This window comes from Cyprinodon tularosa, unplaced genomic scaffold (assembly GCF_016077235.1).
Source record: "Cyprinodon tularosa strain WSP-4 unplaced genomic scaffold, ASM1607723v1 ctg1412, whole genome shotgun sequence".
NCBI classification, from domain to species: domain Eukaryota; kingdom Metazoa; phylum Chordata; class Actinopteri; order Cyprinodontiformes; family Cyprinodontidae; genus Cyprinodon; species Cyprinodon tularosa.
Genome location: NW_024038235.1, coordinates 1 through 17,422, shown reverse-complemented (window position 1 = coordinate 17,422; position 17,422 = coordinate 1). Strand labels below are relative to the sequence as shown.

General features: G+C 40.1%; 1 protein-coding gene across 1 annotated transcript; it reads left to right on the top strand.

The window, feature by feature from the left end:
* The first annotated feature begins 150 nt into the window (after nt 1-150).
* timd4 (T cell immunoglobulin and mucin domain containing 4) lies at nt 151-16,515 on the top strand. Its single transcript, XM_038278525.1, has 8 exons — nt 151-282; nt 2,864-3,042; nt 11,732-11,894; nt 13,563-13,667; nt 13,747-13,826; nt 13,912-14,023; nt 15,691-15,724; nt 15,861-16,515. Exons 1-8 carry the CDS (start codon nt 192-194, stop codon nt 15,943-15,945), a joined length of 849 nt encoding a protein of 282 aa, XP_038134453.1. The 5' UTR covers nt 151-191; the 3' UTR covers nt 15,946-16,515.
* Nucleotides 16,516-17,422: the final 907 nt, after the last annotated feature.

Here is a 17,422-nt window from a genome sequence, read left to right as displayed (position 1 = left end):
ATATTCCTCCTCTCATAATTATCAGAATGATGTAAAACCTTTTCATTGAGCAGAAGAAAAATCGTCATCAGTGACACAAAAACTGGTTGTCATCATCCAAACGGACACAAACAGACGCAGTGTGTGTGGCCCCTCCCTCGGTGACCCCAAACCTCCATCACAGAGCCTCACTGTTCACTTTTCATCCAAACATGCAGCAAAAACACTCTTTGGTTAACAGGATGGCTGCAGCGTCGCATCCAAGCCCTCTGGCCTTCATCACCCTCCTCTTCGTCCTCTCAGGTGAGACCTGCTCGCTGTGACCTGGCTGCTGATGTCACAGCTTCACCTGCCTGTCGTCGTGCCAACAGTAGATCTTTTTTCCTCCTCCTGTTTTCAGAATCATTGTTTCTCTGATAGTTTTCTGTTGGTTTGGAAGTTTTTTCTCTGCTCTGATTGGTTCATATTTCAGTTTTTCTTCATGTCTCCATCAGTTCTGCTGTTAAATCAGCTCCACCAGGTTCTTTGTTTGAGCTTCAGCACCAGTTTCATGTTGTTTTCTGTGTCACCACTAAATATTAAATTTTTTTAAATGTATCTAATTAAGCAATAAAGCTTTTTATGGATTACTTGGATTACTGGATCAAACCTGCCTCCTGTCCATCCCTAGTTTCAGCAGTAGGAAGGAGGAGGATGATTGGGAGGATTTCTCAGATGTCGCTCAGAATTGCTCACCTTGAGCCAATTATAAAAGATCAACCAACTGGTTTGCTTGGAAAAGAATGGAACAGAAACAAGTGAAAAACATCTCAAACCTAAACAGGAAGTTTTATTTTGAAGAATTAAAGGGAGTTCTGGTTAAGAGTCTGTTAGAATCATCTCAGGAATCTTTAAATTTTTTTATCTGATCTTGTTTGATGTTAAAAATATCGTCTTTGATAGGGTTGTCAAAAATATTGATACTTTGTAAAGTATTAATACTAAAACACTGTATCTGGATCAAACTCTAAATGCTATACTTATTTGCAGATATATTTATTATATTGATACTAAAGTCAGCATTCTTTGCATATTTTTGCTCTCAAAGTTAGATTTCTGGATTTTTTTGCTCAATAAAAGAATAATACCTCAAACATCCATTAGACATTGTCAACTTATGTTACATCTGAGTTACTGATTTGCACTTATTAAACTAGCATTTGTTATTCTGTATAGACAACATGTGAAATGCTGACATTGAAAAAAGCAAGTTTTACCTCTTCCTAAAAATATTTGTTATGCCTTTAATTATTATTTTTTGTATTGGTTTTAAGTATTGAATATTGTCCTGGGTATCGTTACTGATTTTAAAATCTTAGTATGATGTCAATCCTATCCACAACAAAAACAAGAATGGAAGTTATTCTCCCACTACTTTCTATTCACAGGTTTTGATTAAAGGTATAGAGGACAGTGTTTTATTTCCGGGTGGATCATCTAAATAAGTGGTCCCCCTAATAGTCAGTCAATGTGGTGATATGGTTACATATGGCCCTCCTACATGCTTGTCGCGTTAGCTATATTTTTCTGCTCATGCTCAATTTCAGGCATATATATGGTTCTTTGAAAATGGCTGCGGGTCGTAAGAGAAAAAGTGTCTACGAGGTGTATGAGAAGAAAAGAAAGGCGTCAGAAGAGGCTACTATATCCCAGAATGCTTTGCGTGGAGAGCTCTCCTCGCAAAGCATTATGGGATAGGCTGTCGCTAGCCGACAGCGGCAACTAATAAAAAAGATGTCGCAGGCACCGAGTAGTGCAGGAGGAGGTATGTGACCAACCACGCAGAGGGGATCCCTCTCGGGGCGGCTTGTTTTTTTTTTTTTTTTTTTGTTAAATTCGCTAAAATCCTCAACAATACCTTTAAGTTGGAAATAGGTCTGGAATTATAGGGCGAATTGCATTTTAAATTCAATCAATTGAGTCGTAAAATGGAGCGTCATTGAGTGAGCAAATAAATAATAAAGACCCTAAAATAATTCAAAAACAGGACACAATAAAAATCAAACAGCTTACACACTTGAAAGGTGTCTAAAATAAGTTTAAAAAAATGACAGAGCATTAGCATAAGCGAAATCTTATACTAAATCATACTGTTCTAACAATAATGATACTTTGGATTTAGTCAGTCTCAGATTTCCAATGGCAAAAAGTGGGCTTTATTTTAACATACCTACATCTAAGAATGAAACATTTTCCCATCAGTATAAGACAGTTTTTCTAAATGTTCAAGAGCCTAAGTTTTAGTTTCTACACCAAATAATGTTTGTGTCAGATATTGGCGACAATACAATATTCTCAAAGTTTAGCAAGCTTTGGAAATCTGTCCAGAATTTAAAAATTGGCTCCCAAAAACCCTGCTTATCTCCTTGTTGTAGAAAGTTAAGGATTACAGCTTTAGAGATAAAATCTGTGAATTAATCGTTTCCAACGATCCAACATCTGAATTGCGCCCAATACTAAAGAAAATCCTGGATCAGGCATCGATGGAAACATCCAGGGCCAGGTCTATTCAGTCTATTTCTAGAATTCATTCAAGTTGGGTTAAAACTCTCTTAAACAGCAAGGTTGGTAAACTATGGTCAAATGAATCACACTAGTTGAATACTGTGTTCATGACTTCCTTTTCTGACCTCATGCTAATCTCAAGTTGCCTTTTAAGGATAAAACAATATATTAATGATAAAATTTAATGATAAAAATGAATGATATTAATGATAAAATCAGAGCAAACAGATCTGTTGTCTGTTCGTATTTCAAAAGTCAAACTGCGGGTCGGTTTTCAAACATTTCCATCAGTTTGATCCTCTCTGTCTCCTTCTGTGTTTTCCTGCTGTTCTTACTTCAGGTGGACCACTGCTGTCAGTCTCCTGCTTTAAGGTTATGGAGGGGGGCGTGGCCTCTCTGTCCTGTCAGTACTCGGTGAATCGGTTCGGGCTGAGTCGGGTCTGCTGGGGTCGAGGCTGCGGGACCTTCTGGTGCAGCAGCATCCTGGTGCAGACGGATGAGAACGGGGTCATCTCCAAGGTCAGCTTCCTCCTCTGGTTCTTCTCTTTCAGAAGCCTAAATGGTTAGAAATGAAGCCCAACATGGACCTGATTCTGACTGGATGAATGCTGCCACCTGCTGGGCAGTCTGGAAATTACTTTTTCAATCGAATATTGAAATACAAAAAAATACACACACAAAAAACACTAAAATAGGATTATTTTCGTTTTTGAGCTTGGAGATTATAATTTAAACCAGCTTCCCTTTTCTACAATTAATTCAGTAAAAGTTCTCTGAATCCAGTTAAAGCTCTTTGTTTCATATACTTTAAAGAAGTCTGGTCATATAAAGTACTTTTAATATGAAATCATTACATACTGTTCAATAAATTATTAAGTGTTTTTAATTAAGAGTAATTTTCATTTGAATGTGCTTTACTGGAGGCATCCATGTTTGTTTAATGCACCTTTTACCTGCTACAGGTGTAACACAGAGGCTGTTCAGCAAACACCTGGTGCTAAGGAGCCGGAGGTATTGCTCTAATTGCTTAAGAATCAGAAGTGGAAGCAAATTGTCAAACCAACAACGTCATCTCGTTACCTAAAAGAAAAAAAAAGAAAAAAAGGATTATTTACAGAATTAAACATAGGCTGCCATGACTTATAACTCCTCTCCTGCTGTTGTGGTATTGAAGGATGTAATCAGTTTTAACTCACACCAATCATCTTGTTATGACGAGAAAACGGCTTTTGTTATCTTTAGATAATGAGAAAATTAACTTGTTTTTTCGAGAAAACATCCGTTAAAAACTATCTGAGGGACACAACAGCTATCGGCTTCTGTTACTTTACTTCTGTGTATAAGCTAACTTTATATCTGGTTATTTTATATACCGCTTACATATAGTAAGCAGTAAATATTATCACTGGAGGTACTGGGTTTATAAGCTTTATGTCAAAAAGAAAACAGGTTTGGAAAAGTGTTTCTTCTGTTTGGATTAATGTGTTTCCATCAAATTATTCATTTGTTATAATTATTTCATTATAGAATATAATACATTATAATTTAAAATAGCTTAACCTTTTTAGGTTAGCTTAACCCAGTAACCGTTTTAACAAATCCTTTACTTTTCTTGAGTTAAATCCTGATGAAGCAGTACCTCATTACAGGATCATAAAATATAAGTACTATATCATATATTTACATCTATCCTGCAGAATCTGTGTCATTAAAAGGGAGTGTAAAATCACAGGAATGAGTGAAGCTGAACGTGTTTATTGATCCTCTAAAATAAAAGGTTCAAAACATCACCTTCACATTGGTACGATGTGAGCAAATATTATTTAGAAAGCCTTTGTTTGTATTTTTTTAGCTGAATTCATAGTAAAACAGTTAAATATAAATGACAAATGTAGCAGCAGTAGAAGGAAATCTCTCTCTTTGTGGACGGTTCTTGATACATCCTGGTTTTATGAGTCTACTTCATCCACAGTCACATGTCCAGGGTTACAGATATAGAAAATTGTCTTTATGTGAGCAGGAGTTCTAATAACACACAGCAGGAGTCCACTTGTGCAACACCAGAAAGGTAGACCATACAACTTCTGTGTTCAGCCTCCAGGGCAGATTTATTTTCTGCAGAACTTCCAGCTTTCTTATATCAGATATAGAAGTGAACTCAACATAACTCAACAGCACCCCCTTGTGGTGGGGAACAGACAGTACAGTACAGTACAGTACAGAATGCATTTAGTCAGTCATACACTTATGTTAACACTTTATGTGCCTGTTTGATTTAAACCACCAGCACACCTACTGATTCTTACACGTATTTGCATGTTTTTTTACAAACTGATCTAATGATGAAGCAAACGCTGATGTGTTGGTGGCTACACCTCCATCCTGAGAGGGTTAATAGTTTTCCTTTAACTGCAGCAAAGTAAGTATTTTCCCCCCATTTTTGATAACATTTGCTGCTCTTTAGAAACAACCTGATGTCTCCTAAAAACAATGCAGCTTTTTAAAAAAGGGATGCTGTAGTTTTTTTTTTTTTTTTTTTTTTTAGGTATCAACAAGTCTGCAGTTGTAATCATTAATCTTTACCAATAAACCCCAAAAGGAAGTTTTCAGCCTGGTCTTAGAATACAAAGCAGGTTCAACAGGAGAGGAGCCTGATCGCCTACAGATCTGCCTCCTATTCTACCTTCAGAGCTTCTATGAATCAGCAGGAAACCTGCAGTCAGGCAGCAAAGAGCTGTTAGGATCAGAAGGAACAAAAACAGCTCAAATTTTGTGTATTTACAAAATAAATTTCAAGTATTAAACTCAGTAGCCATTTCCCAATATAAAAGAAAGCAAATACGGACAAAAATACAGGAAACTGAGCATGTAGCATAAAGATGGGTCAATTGGAACAGAAGCGTATGCGTGATGACATCACATTCAAAGCTAGTCTGGAGCTGCATTTCACCTCCTGTTATTAATAATCTCTAGATAATAATATTAAATGACAAATTTTTTCATTTAGTGGGGGAATAAAAATTAACAGTCAGATAAACACAAATCAAATGAACATTTTGCCAAATAAAACAAAAAAACATCACCATCATAGCCAGCGGTACTTCACAAACGGCTATGCCGAGAGAGGGCTGCTGCAGATGAGCTAACGTTAGCCCCGGCCGCGGTTAGCCTCGGAGGTCTCAAATGATTTAAAAAACTTTTCTTTTATAGAAAACTTTTAACTTAACCCTCTGAGCTCTGTGAGCGCTAACCTAGAAGCAAATAAGTCTCCTCTGATGCATTCTGGGTAAGGAGAGAGGGGCGAGAACAACATCAGGGGACTTTGATGATGTTTCACGAACAAATTAGAACGCACAAGTACACATATAAAGAAATGGCCAAAGTCTAAAAAAATTATTAAACATGGATAATACTGGCCGGAGCCAGTTCTGAAAGATCCAATTAATATTACAAATCATCAACAGAACATGTTAAAGGGGAGAAAACACAGAAAGTCTGAGGAAAAGAGAAACAGAACAGAAATGGATATAGGTTCTCAGGAGACCAGCTCTGCGCAGGCGGACAGCAGGACATGTCGTCTGGGGACAGGAAAGTCTGATTCAGGGAAAACATCAAGATTATTCAGAGTAAAGGTCCAAAGCTTGAGATCTGCGATGGAAAGGGGAACTTTGGACGTGTGGTTGGGTCAGAGGAGGGTTTGAGACTTTAGAAAGACATCCAGCAGTCGTCTTCATCGTGGGAGCTTTATGGTTATGTCCTTAGAGTGTGTGAGTGTCACTGAGAGTGACTGTCCTGCTGAAGACCTGATATGGGAATATTTGGAGGATAATAAGAAAGAATCAGAGCAGGATTCATCTAAAAAAGAGAAGCAGTTTTTGTCCTTAAGAAAGGGCTGGATTGATTTCTTTGTTTCTGCAGCTAATGTAGGTTTTAGGTTCACCATCGTCTCCTGAATACTTTCATTCTAATCAGCAGTTGGAAAAAAGAAGGGAGGTGGTGGATTATTTTTTTTTTTTTTTGGGAATCATAAATAGCCTAATTAATATATTCTATTAACCTAAAGCAAAGTGCATGGTATGGTTGACCAAGGCACCTTCCAGTAGAGCTGCAGTCAGTCCCTAGACTGGCATGGCTATCACTGCCCCTACAGAGTTAGGGACTCATTTCACACCGCGATCAGCTTCATAGTCATGGTAGGAAACTTCTTTGATTTTACTTTGGAACAAAACCTCACAAAACATTGCAAATGAATATCTGAATCTTTTCAAGTCAAGTTTTTTCTTTAATTCAAATTCAATTAATTAAATTAAAACAGCTGAATTCATTTTCAAAATCTGAAAAAAAAACTGCTTACAAATTCAAATACATTAGTATTAGCCTCAAATGAATAGCCTATATAAAATCTAATGATTTTACTCACCTTTCAAATATTCATTTAGAGTATTTATTTTATAAAATAGACTGTTTATCAGAAAACCAGTATTGCTTTAACAGGTCCGTCGAACATTCTGCAAGTCACACGAGGGACCTTGCAGTCATTTATGACCATTGGCCAGACATTAACATCACATTTCTGTAAATTCTATAATGTGTCTGTTATGTCTTGTCTTCTCAATTCAGAGGGCCCTATGTCTGTCTTTGCCAAGGGCCCCAAATTTCTTAAATCCGCCCCTACTTTGATCCTCCTGGTTTCCTCTGTCATGCCCAGAATGACCTTCCCTAAACTCCCACCCATTGATGAGAAAACGGATTGACAAAAGCAAAAAGTATTTTGTATTTTTAATGTTTTCATATTTCTTATCCATGGATGCCTTAAAATTGATAGTTTTGGTGGACAGATAAATTGGAATTAATAGGATTTTACTTGTATGTTTCAGTCGATGTGCTTCAGTCAGTGTGCGATGAATAAATTTTCTGCTCAGTGGATGCTAATTCCTCATTTTGCTATCAGCACCATTCTAGATCATTTCTGACACTGTTTGTGAAACTTAGAACCTGCTGAACATTCCCTCCCCTCCTTATTTTCACATTTATTGTCCCAGACTTATAAAATTCATACCACAATCACAGAGAGGAGGTATAATTATGTGGAGAAACTTGCATGATTATAAACACATTACTTCTCAAACTAGGCAGGGAAGGGAGATCTGATCAACTTAGAACCTAGAACCTGCGGAAGATTCCCTCCCCTCCTTATATTCACAGTCCCTGAAATTGCACCGTCTTTCCCACTCGGCCGTGATGCTGATCAGAACAGCATCACCTGCTCTCCCTCATTTTTATCAATATGTGGACTTTGCAACTCGGGGTGAAAACATTTAAGACCTGATTTACTCTAATATGAAAGATGCATTCAGAGCATCCCCCCGCCTCCACCTCAGTTCATCAGATCACCTCTCTGTCATGCTTATCCCTGCATATAAGCCCCAGCTGATCAGGGCTAAACCCACAGTTAAAGAGTTCTGAGTCCTGTCTGAGGGCGCCATGGAAACACTCCAAGCCTGTTTTGAATGCTCTGACTGAAACAACTTTAAGGCTGCAGCAACATATGACAACTTGTTAAATATTGATGAGTATGCCAGGGGCGTTGCTAGGCACAAAGCTTTACTGGGGCACTGGCCCCCTACCGCATATGCCCCTCCTTCCATACATAAATACAGACAAGCACACTGCCCAACCCTGATACATTCCTACCAAAATTACCAGTTGAGATATTAATGAGTATAAGAGCATATTTGTTTTAACAAACATGAACATTTTCAACATTGCAGCTATAAAAAAATAAGACATCAACAACTTTGACAAATAAAAAGTTTCCTTATACACATTCTGAAGTAATCATTAATTCCTAGGTTACAGAGTTTTAGTTCGGGGGAAATTTTAACTCATCCTGAGCTAAGTTTTCCTTTTATTTTTTGAGCATTAAAGTGTACCTCCTATGTATCATTTTTGCAAAGTGGTCAATCACTTGTGACTCAGCTTAGAAAGTTCTTCCTTTTCAACTGATAAAATAGCAGGATGGTGGAGCCTGTCTTGTCCCATTGTGCACCTCAGCCAAGTGTGGATCCTTCTCAACACACTGAATGACCTTTCACACCTACAGCTGTAGACTGGGATTGTGAGGGAGATCTGGATGACCTGCGTTAGTGTGGGGAATATGATGTTATCAAGCAAGTTGAAAACACACTGCATATCCTTGATGACAAGGCTTTCTTTTTTAACCAGGAAAAGCTCAAACCATTTTGAATTAAATGAACGTTTTTTTACTCCAAATTTGTCCTGGGGATAGTGGGACAACTTCACTTGTCTAGGACCATCATGCTTTCCCCCTAAGTCACTAATGTCCCCTTCTTGTTTGTGGACGCTGGTTGTTGCTCCCTCATCACCTTCATGGTCCTGTCTCTCACCTGTCTCTCACCTGTCTCTTGCCTGTCAGTCTCTCCTCCTCCTCCCTTTCCTACTCCAGCACCTTCATTCTCATTCTCTACAGCAAACATTAAAAAAAATGTAAATTTATAATTATGTAAATATCTATCATATTGCTAATAACGTTCCTAATGTAACTGCTTTGCTTAAATCACTAATTCATCACGGGACCTTACCTCCTTCTCTCATCTTGTTTTACTGCTTCCCTGTCTCTGATTCATGTGAGGAATTTCCTGATATCCATCTACAAACCAATGCAGTCATTTTCAGTTAGTAGCCTATAAATAAATCATGTGGTTTCACTGGGAAAATAATAAAATTGATATAGGTAAGAAACGTTACCAGAACTAAAAATGCGTCGCGGCCGCACAGTGTCCCATCCATCGGCGTCGCCAGACCCCATTTACTGGGGCACGTGCCCCAGTATAAATCTCATGAATATTTGCAACAGTGGTACATTTTTTTAATGCATCAATTTAGATAATTCCAACGGGAGGAGACGTATATTTCTACTCAAGTGCGCAGCAAGTGTGTTGTTAACTCCAAATTGAGGATGTATTAGCGCCCCCACGTCAGCGCATGTCACTGCATGAACTGCAGGTAAATTAACACGCTGCTCTCAACTGAGTTGGATGGGACACTGTGCGGCGCATTTTTTTTTTAATTGACGGGCAATAAACGTTGTTCTGGTAACGTTTCTTACCTGACATTTTTATTATTTTCCCAGTGAAACCACATGCTTTATAGGCTACTAACTAAAAATGACTGCATTGGTTTGTAGATGGATATCAGGAAATTCCTCACACGAAGCAGAGACAGGGAAGCAGTAAAACAAGATGAGAGAGAGGGAGGTAAGGTCCCGTGATGAATTAGTGATTTAAGCTAAGCAGTTACATTAGGGACGTTATTAGCCAAATGATAGATATTTACATAATTATAAATTTAAGTTTTTTAATGTTTGCTGTAGAGAATGAGAATGAAGGTGCTGGAGTAGGAAAGGGAGGAGGAGGCGAGACTGACAGGCAAGAGACAGGTGAGAGACAGGAGAGACAGGACCATGAAGGTGATGAGGGAGCAACAACCAGCGTCCACAAACAAGAAGGGGACATTAGTGACTTAGGGGGAAAGCATGATGGTCCTAAACAAGTGAAGTTGTCCCACTATCCCCAGGACAAATTTGGAGTAAAAAAACGTTCATTTAATTCAAAATGGTTTGAGCTTTTCCTGGTTAAAAAAGAAAGCCTTGTCATCAAGGATATGCAGTGTGTTTTCAACTTGCTTGATAACATCATATTCCCCACACTAACGCAGGTCATCCAGATCTCCCTCACAATCCCAGTCAACAGCTGTAGGTGTGAAAGGTCATTCAGTGTGTTGAGAAGGATCCACACTTGGCTGAGGTGCACAATGGGACAAGATAGGCTCCACCATCCTGCTATTTTATCAGTTGAAAAGGAAGAACTTTCTAAGCTGAGTCACAGTCTAGTGATTGACCACTTTGTAAAAGTGAAAAATGGTAGGTAGACTTTAATGCTCAATAAATAAGAGAAAAACTTAGTTCGGGTTGAGTTAAACTTTCCCCTGAACTAAAACTCGGAAACCTATGATGATGATTACTTCAGAATGTGTATATGGAAACTTTTTATTTTTAAAGTTGGTAATATCTTATTTTTTAAAGCTGCAATGTTGAAAATGTTCATGTTTGTTAAAACAAATATGCTCTTACACTCATTAATATCTCAACTGGTAATTTTGGTAGGAATATATCAGGGTGGGGCAGTGTGCTTGTCTGTATTTGTGTATGGAAGGAGGGGCATATGCGGTAGGGGGCCAGTGCCCCAGTAAAGCTTTGTGCCTAGCAACGCCCCTGGTCCCATCCAACTCAGTTGAGAGCAGCGTGTTAATTTACCTGCAGTTCATGCAGTGACATGCGCTGACGTGGGGGCGCTAATACATCCTCAATTTGGAGTTAACAACACACTTGCTACGCATTTGAGTAGAAATATACGTCTCCTTCCGTTGGAATTATCTAAATTGATGCATTAAAAAAATGTAATACTGTTGCAAATATTCATGAGATTTATACTGGGGCACAGCTCATTTATACTGGGGCACGTGCCCCAGTAAATGGGGTCTGGCGACGCCGATGGAGTATGCCATGAATGTGCCATAGCATACTCATCAATATTGCTTTATTCATCTCCATTAAAGTTATAGTGGAGGATGTTCTTTTTCCAGGTAGATCATCAAAATAAGTGTCATTCTTTCTGGCGTTATATTTACATAAGGATATCCTATGTTTAAAGTGGAGAGGGCGGATCTTTTCAAAATTTCGCAAAAAATCCTCCTCTATACCTTTAACACAGAAAATAGCTGTGAGGAAAAAGGAGCTAGAGAGGCAGAGGAACTGAGATTGAAACACTATTGTTCCGCATTAGGTGTTGCTGCTGGAAGCCTATAAGGCAGCATGTCGTCTCCTAACTGGTTTATTAAGTACTTTCCTCATACAAATTTACCATTTGACTTTTTGGAAATTCTTCCTCTTTCTTATTTAAAAAAAAAAGACAGATACCTTACTTAACTGAAGCCTAACCTTTAAGAGCAAAATGCAAATGAAAGAGGTGAATTCTGTACTCGCACACTGCTCCTATTTTTTTTTTTACCAACTTGCACCAATCTATTTTTAGGGGCAGTTGTGAGTAAAACTCTTGCACTATCCTGAATATATTATAACTAGTTAAACCCCACAGTTAGTAATCTGAACCCAACCTTGACGCTGCAGGCTGACGACAGGTACCGGCTCACGGGGGACGTCCTGGATGGACAGATGGACCTGGACATCCTCAATGTGAGGCGGACAGACAGCGGGCCGTACTGCTGCAGGGTCGACGTAGACGGCCTGTTTAACGACAAGAAGGTGATCATGAACCTCAGAGTGGTCAAAGGTGAACTCTGCTTAATATTTCATTATTTGACTCATCATTTATGAATTCCTATATTGGTTATGAATTTCTAATTTCATGTTTGAACCAATCAGTCTCTAAAGCTGTCATTAAATGTTAAAGTAAATATTTTTGGAGAAAACAATATGTTTCCACCTGGTTTTGAACGAATAATCCAATCCAATTATTATATGTCCCCATTAGTGGCACTCTGCTTGATTTGATGAAGGCACTATCAACCAAAAAAACCAACAGGATGGTTTGGAGTATGATGGAGGCTAAAGGCTGATTTATACTCAGTAACCTGGTCGTCTGCATGTGTGTCGCAGTGAATGCAGAAATGCCCCGCCCCTCCACAGACACTCTGCTACACCTCTCCAAAATTGTAGGTGACCACAGACAGTGCCGCAGAGAGGAGGCCTCTGATTGGTCAAATCTACATCCGCTCTACACTATGAGTATTTCCTGTTTGGTGCCTTACCGGCATGTTTTGTTTGTATGACCGCCATTGTGGAAAACCACTCGTGAAGATGAACCAGCTAGAAGAGCGAGGTGCACGAGAACCATGGGACCCTTTTTCCACCTGGATCTCCGCTCTTTTTCACCCTCATGTCCCTCCGTTGTCACACAAACTTGCCCCCACTTCCTCACCGCATCGACCATATCTAGACCCACAGCTAGTTCCTGATTGTCCCTCTTGCGTTGTGGCACACTTCAATACTGGTCATAAGGGGTGTAAATATAATGATTTTGTATCGATGCATCGATCCAACAGCCGACTATCGGAAGCATCGACATGTTCACGAGTAACGATTCATGTTTTGTTTTTTCCTCCGGTCTATTTTTATCCATTTGCTCCTGGACGTAATTCTGACTCCCGTCCTGCGGTGGTGCTAAACCAATTTTGCCCTCCTACCTCGCTTCCTTTAGCCACTACCCTCTTTCCACTTGCAGTATTTTTTGAGGCTAGGCCTTTCAGAATCTATAACACAGAGGCGTGATTATTTTTCAATGAATGAGGTTTTCTTAGGCCTACGTGGAGTACAACTTTGCTACTTGTGTTAATTGCATAACGATATTACAGCTTTCATTGATTTATTTTAAATATGAAACATTGTCTAGTGTGTAACATAAAAAAAAACAACCAAAAATTGAATCGAAAATAATCGAATGGGTCAGGAAAATGATACTGAATCGAATCGCCATGATGGGTGTGATTTACACCCTTATTGGAAATAAATCAAATATATCTGCGACAAGCTCACTGCGACACACTGCTGCAGGAGGATAACCAGCCCTTAACCCTTCCTTCTCCTTCATGCTCTAAGCCCAAAGGATGACTCTACCTGCTGGTGGATCCAAAGCTGTAAACATACTGAATTTATTACCTGTACCATTATGACTAGAGGAGGCAAAGGAGTTACTAAACATCTGAGCTACACGGCAGGACAGAGGAGGAGACACTGAAGAAGCAACAGGACAAAGGGCTGCTAAGCTGAGCTAGGCTAGGCTACGCTAGCTGAGAAAACCCCAGTGAAACTTGAAAGATCTTAAAATGCATCAACAGAAAATCTGTATTTTAAGGCTCTGTGTGTTAGAACCTCTCAGAGAAATCTGTAAATGGATCCAGTGTTCCATCTACCAACACTGATGGATGTCTACTTTCTTTAGCTCCATCCACCAATCCTCCTCGGAAAACCACAACCACAGCCAAGACAACAGCCAGAGCCACCGAGCCGAGGCTCGCTGAGCTCTCCACAGAGCCAACAACCACAGGTTTGTACATTCCTGCTGAAGGCGACTGAGAAGAACCGGTAAGAACCTAGGAATGGTGACCCTGTTTCTCTCCATGCAGTAAACTGGAGAACCCTGCAGTCGTCTCAGCGGGTCCCTCTGAGGAGCAACTCCACTCAGCTGCGCTCTGACGCCATCACTGTGAGGGCCCACATCCTCTCTACCTAAATGTCCTGCAGCAAACCTGATTGTGAACTGATCCACTTCTGTCATGTTTGACTTTCAGGCGGATGATCCTCTACCTTCGCTGTCTCTTCACATCAATGCTCCCGTCCTATCGCTGTCCCTCAGCGTTCTGCTGGTCATCGCTGCTGTTTTCCTCTTCCTGGCCTTTAAACGTATGTCAGGAATCAGTTTTATGTTTATTTTCAGTTTTTACGGTAGCATATACAACATTCTGCATGTTCTGATGAAACCATTAGTTTCTGAATGTGTCCCCCTAAGCATTAGCACATTCTTGCATCCCTTAAGCCGGGCATACACTGCGATTTTTTTCAATGGTCTCACGTACCTACAGCTCATACTGTACGACGAGACGGCAGGGTTTAAAAGTTCACAGCTCACGATATATGTTCTTAACCCAGGCGTACACTGTACAATTTTTTGCCCTTTTCAGGCCGACTTTCCAGTCGCACAAGAATTTTTCGATTGGCCCGACTTTCAGCCTGATCGCCCGCCATGCGTTGTGTAGTGTACAGGGGGTAAAGAGGGGGCGATCAGCCTCTCACGACCACCTCCTGATCAGGAATCGTGAGGTCAGGAGAAAATCAAACATGTTTGAAATTCAGTCAGCCATCGTGGGGGAAATCGCTAAGTACGCAAACAAGGATTCTCCTTCTTCTTCTTCTTCCTCTGATGATTCTGTAAAATTGACAGACTGAGTAGCCACTTTTGCTCAAACATGTCTTTGTCCAAATACGTTCAGCAGACAACATTGCACAAATTGCCAAGGCAGCGCGTTTCTCTCTGGTGAGCCTCATACTCCTTTAGCTTCCTGATAGACGAGTCCGAGTAGCGCCATCTCACTACGGAGTCCAGCGTGGTTTTTAGACATACAGTGTGAGCAGGTAGATCGCGTCAGAGTTTCGGGTCGCACAGTGTGAGAACATACTTTGTGAGCTGTGAACTCACATTGTATGATGAAACCCTATGGTTTTGTCGTACAATGTGAGCTGTAGCCGCTGCAGCGATTGAAACAAATCGCACAAGATATGCCCGGTTAGCAATGTGCGACCCAACGCTCTGATGCGATCTACCTGCTCACACTGTACGCCTAAAAAACACTTCGGACTCAGCTCCGCAGTGAGATGGCACTACTCGGACTCCTATATCAGGGAGTCAAATGAGTAGAAGAGGAATATGAAGCTCACTAGAGTGAAACGCTACCTTGGCAATCTTGCAATCCTGTGTGCTGAAAGTTCTAAAGAAAAAGCGATGACGTATTTGGACAAAGACATGGCTGAGCAAACATGGCTACTACGATCTGTCAATTTTAAAGAAATAACTCAATTTCACTCGCACCCCCGCCATGCTTCTTTGTTTACATCTGAGAGGAGGAAGAAAAAGAAGAAGAATCCTTGTTTGCACACTGAGCAATTTGCCCACAACGGCCGACCGAATTTCAAAGATGTTTGATTTTCTTACGACCTCACAATTACTGATTGGGAGGTGATCGTAAGAGGCTGATCCACCCTTGTTACCTCCTGTACACTGCACGATGCAAGAAGCACGATCAGGCTGAAAGTCTGCCCGATCTAAAAATTCTCACACGACTGGAAAGTCTGCCCGAAAAGGGCACTGAATCGTAAAGTTAGTCTTTTCAGCGGGCTGTTAAACTGGTCTCAACACTTCCTTAGCAGCAGGACCACCAGAGCAGCACGTTTATCACCAGCTGAGGGTGGGCTCATTAAGAAAAGTAAACATAAAAATGTTTTTGCTGTTTTATAAACTGTTATTTGAAAATACCACGTGACGCCCTTTGACTCTACTTTGATTTTTAATCCAGGTGGGATCTACAGAGGAGCTTTGAAGACACCCTGGTGAGTAATCTCTAGTAATCAGACAACTTCATAGTGATTCATTAGGTAGTGTCAGTGCCTTGGGTTCTTGTAATTATTCATTAGAATCACCAAGTGTCTGATCTGCCATGTGATCAGTCTTCCCTTTCTCCCTCAGTTTGTCCTCTGATGAACCTCCTCACATTATCTATGAGATCCGCATGAGAAGACCCGTTCAGGAGAACATCTACACCTTGGACTAGAGTGCTGAGAGACAGCAGACAGACCGTCCTGATCCAGCATGGACTTTTTCGTATCTCATCAGCAAACCACTCTTCTATGGTTTGGTGATAAAACCTATGTGCAAAAACAAGCTAACTCCTAAAAACCCTGGTAGGCAATCCACCAGAGGTCCAGAGGACTGATTTGTGAGCCCAGGATTTTATATGAGAAACTCTGGCGTATTGGATTGTAATCTCTAAGGCTGTTATCAGGACTGAAGAAAAGATGTTAAATCATTTACCCAATCTGAGCTGAAACAGAGCTTTACTTTGTTGTTTACATTTTGGAAATCGTTTTTTTATTAATTTTTTTAACTTCAGTACAATATTAAAAGTAAGGCTGATCACTATGACACTACTGGCAGGAAAAATAACAAAATGTACCTATGCTGCATTCGCTGATATGTTATAAAGGCTTATATCATTACTTTTGCTGAACTTAGTGTTTGTTTTAAAGGGAGTTTTTACTCTCCACTGTCGCTGCAAGCATGCTTAGTATGAGGGATTGCCTTCGAGTCAATGAGTCGATGCAATCAACTGGTTTTCCTTAGATAGAAAACTTTGAATCAATTTGACTGTATGATCTGTTGAACTGTAAAGTGCCTTGAGATGACGTGTTGTGAATTGGCACTATAGAAATAAACTGAATTGAATTGTAATTTATACCAGTTATTCTTTTAGTTTTACTGAATATTAAAAGTAATAATTAAAAAATTAAATTGCTCGAGGATTGGAATCTTTCACTCTGTAGATTCGGATACGGATCAATAAACATGCTTACAATAAACAAACTCAGTGAGCTTATGGCCGAAATGTTTTTTGACTGAAAGCCTCTGGGATTCTACAACACCTCTTAGACCAGCGGTTCTCAACCTTTTTCAGTCACAACCCCCAATATAACATACACTGCTGTCCATGAGCCCCCATGCTAATTAAGGGTGTGCAAAATATTCGTCATGACGATGCATCGCGATTCTAATTTTTGTGATCTACTGCATCGATTCTTGAAGGCAAGAATCAATTATAAAGAAAAAAAGAACAAATAAAATACATTAATGGTTGGCGCACATCAGCCAAACCAAGTGGAATACAACTTCCAGTCCAGCAGATGTCGCTGCGGATGTGTTGACGCCCGCTGCCTTATTTCACAAGCATTTCCAGCCGTGGGATACTGAGACGAGTCATATGAAATTAAACATGGAGGATACTATGAAAATTCGCATCAAGTCAGATGCTTGGATGCATTTTGGCTTTAAAGGTACACTATGCAACCGGTGTTGATTTTCCAGTGAGGCTCCCCCCAGAGGGCGAAAGTAAAAGTGCACTGTCGTAAATATGCACAGCTGTTCTCCTGGTTTCTCCGTCAAGCCAGGCGCGGTTGTTTTGAGCTTAGCAGCGAATGACTAACGCTGCGTTCACACTGGACGTAGCTGGCGCGACAGAAGCAGCGAGTTTACAT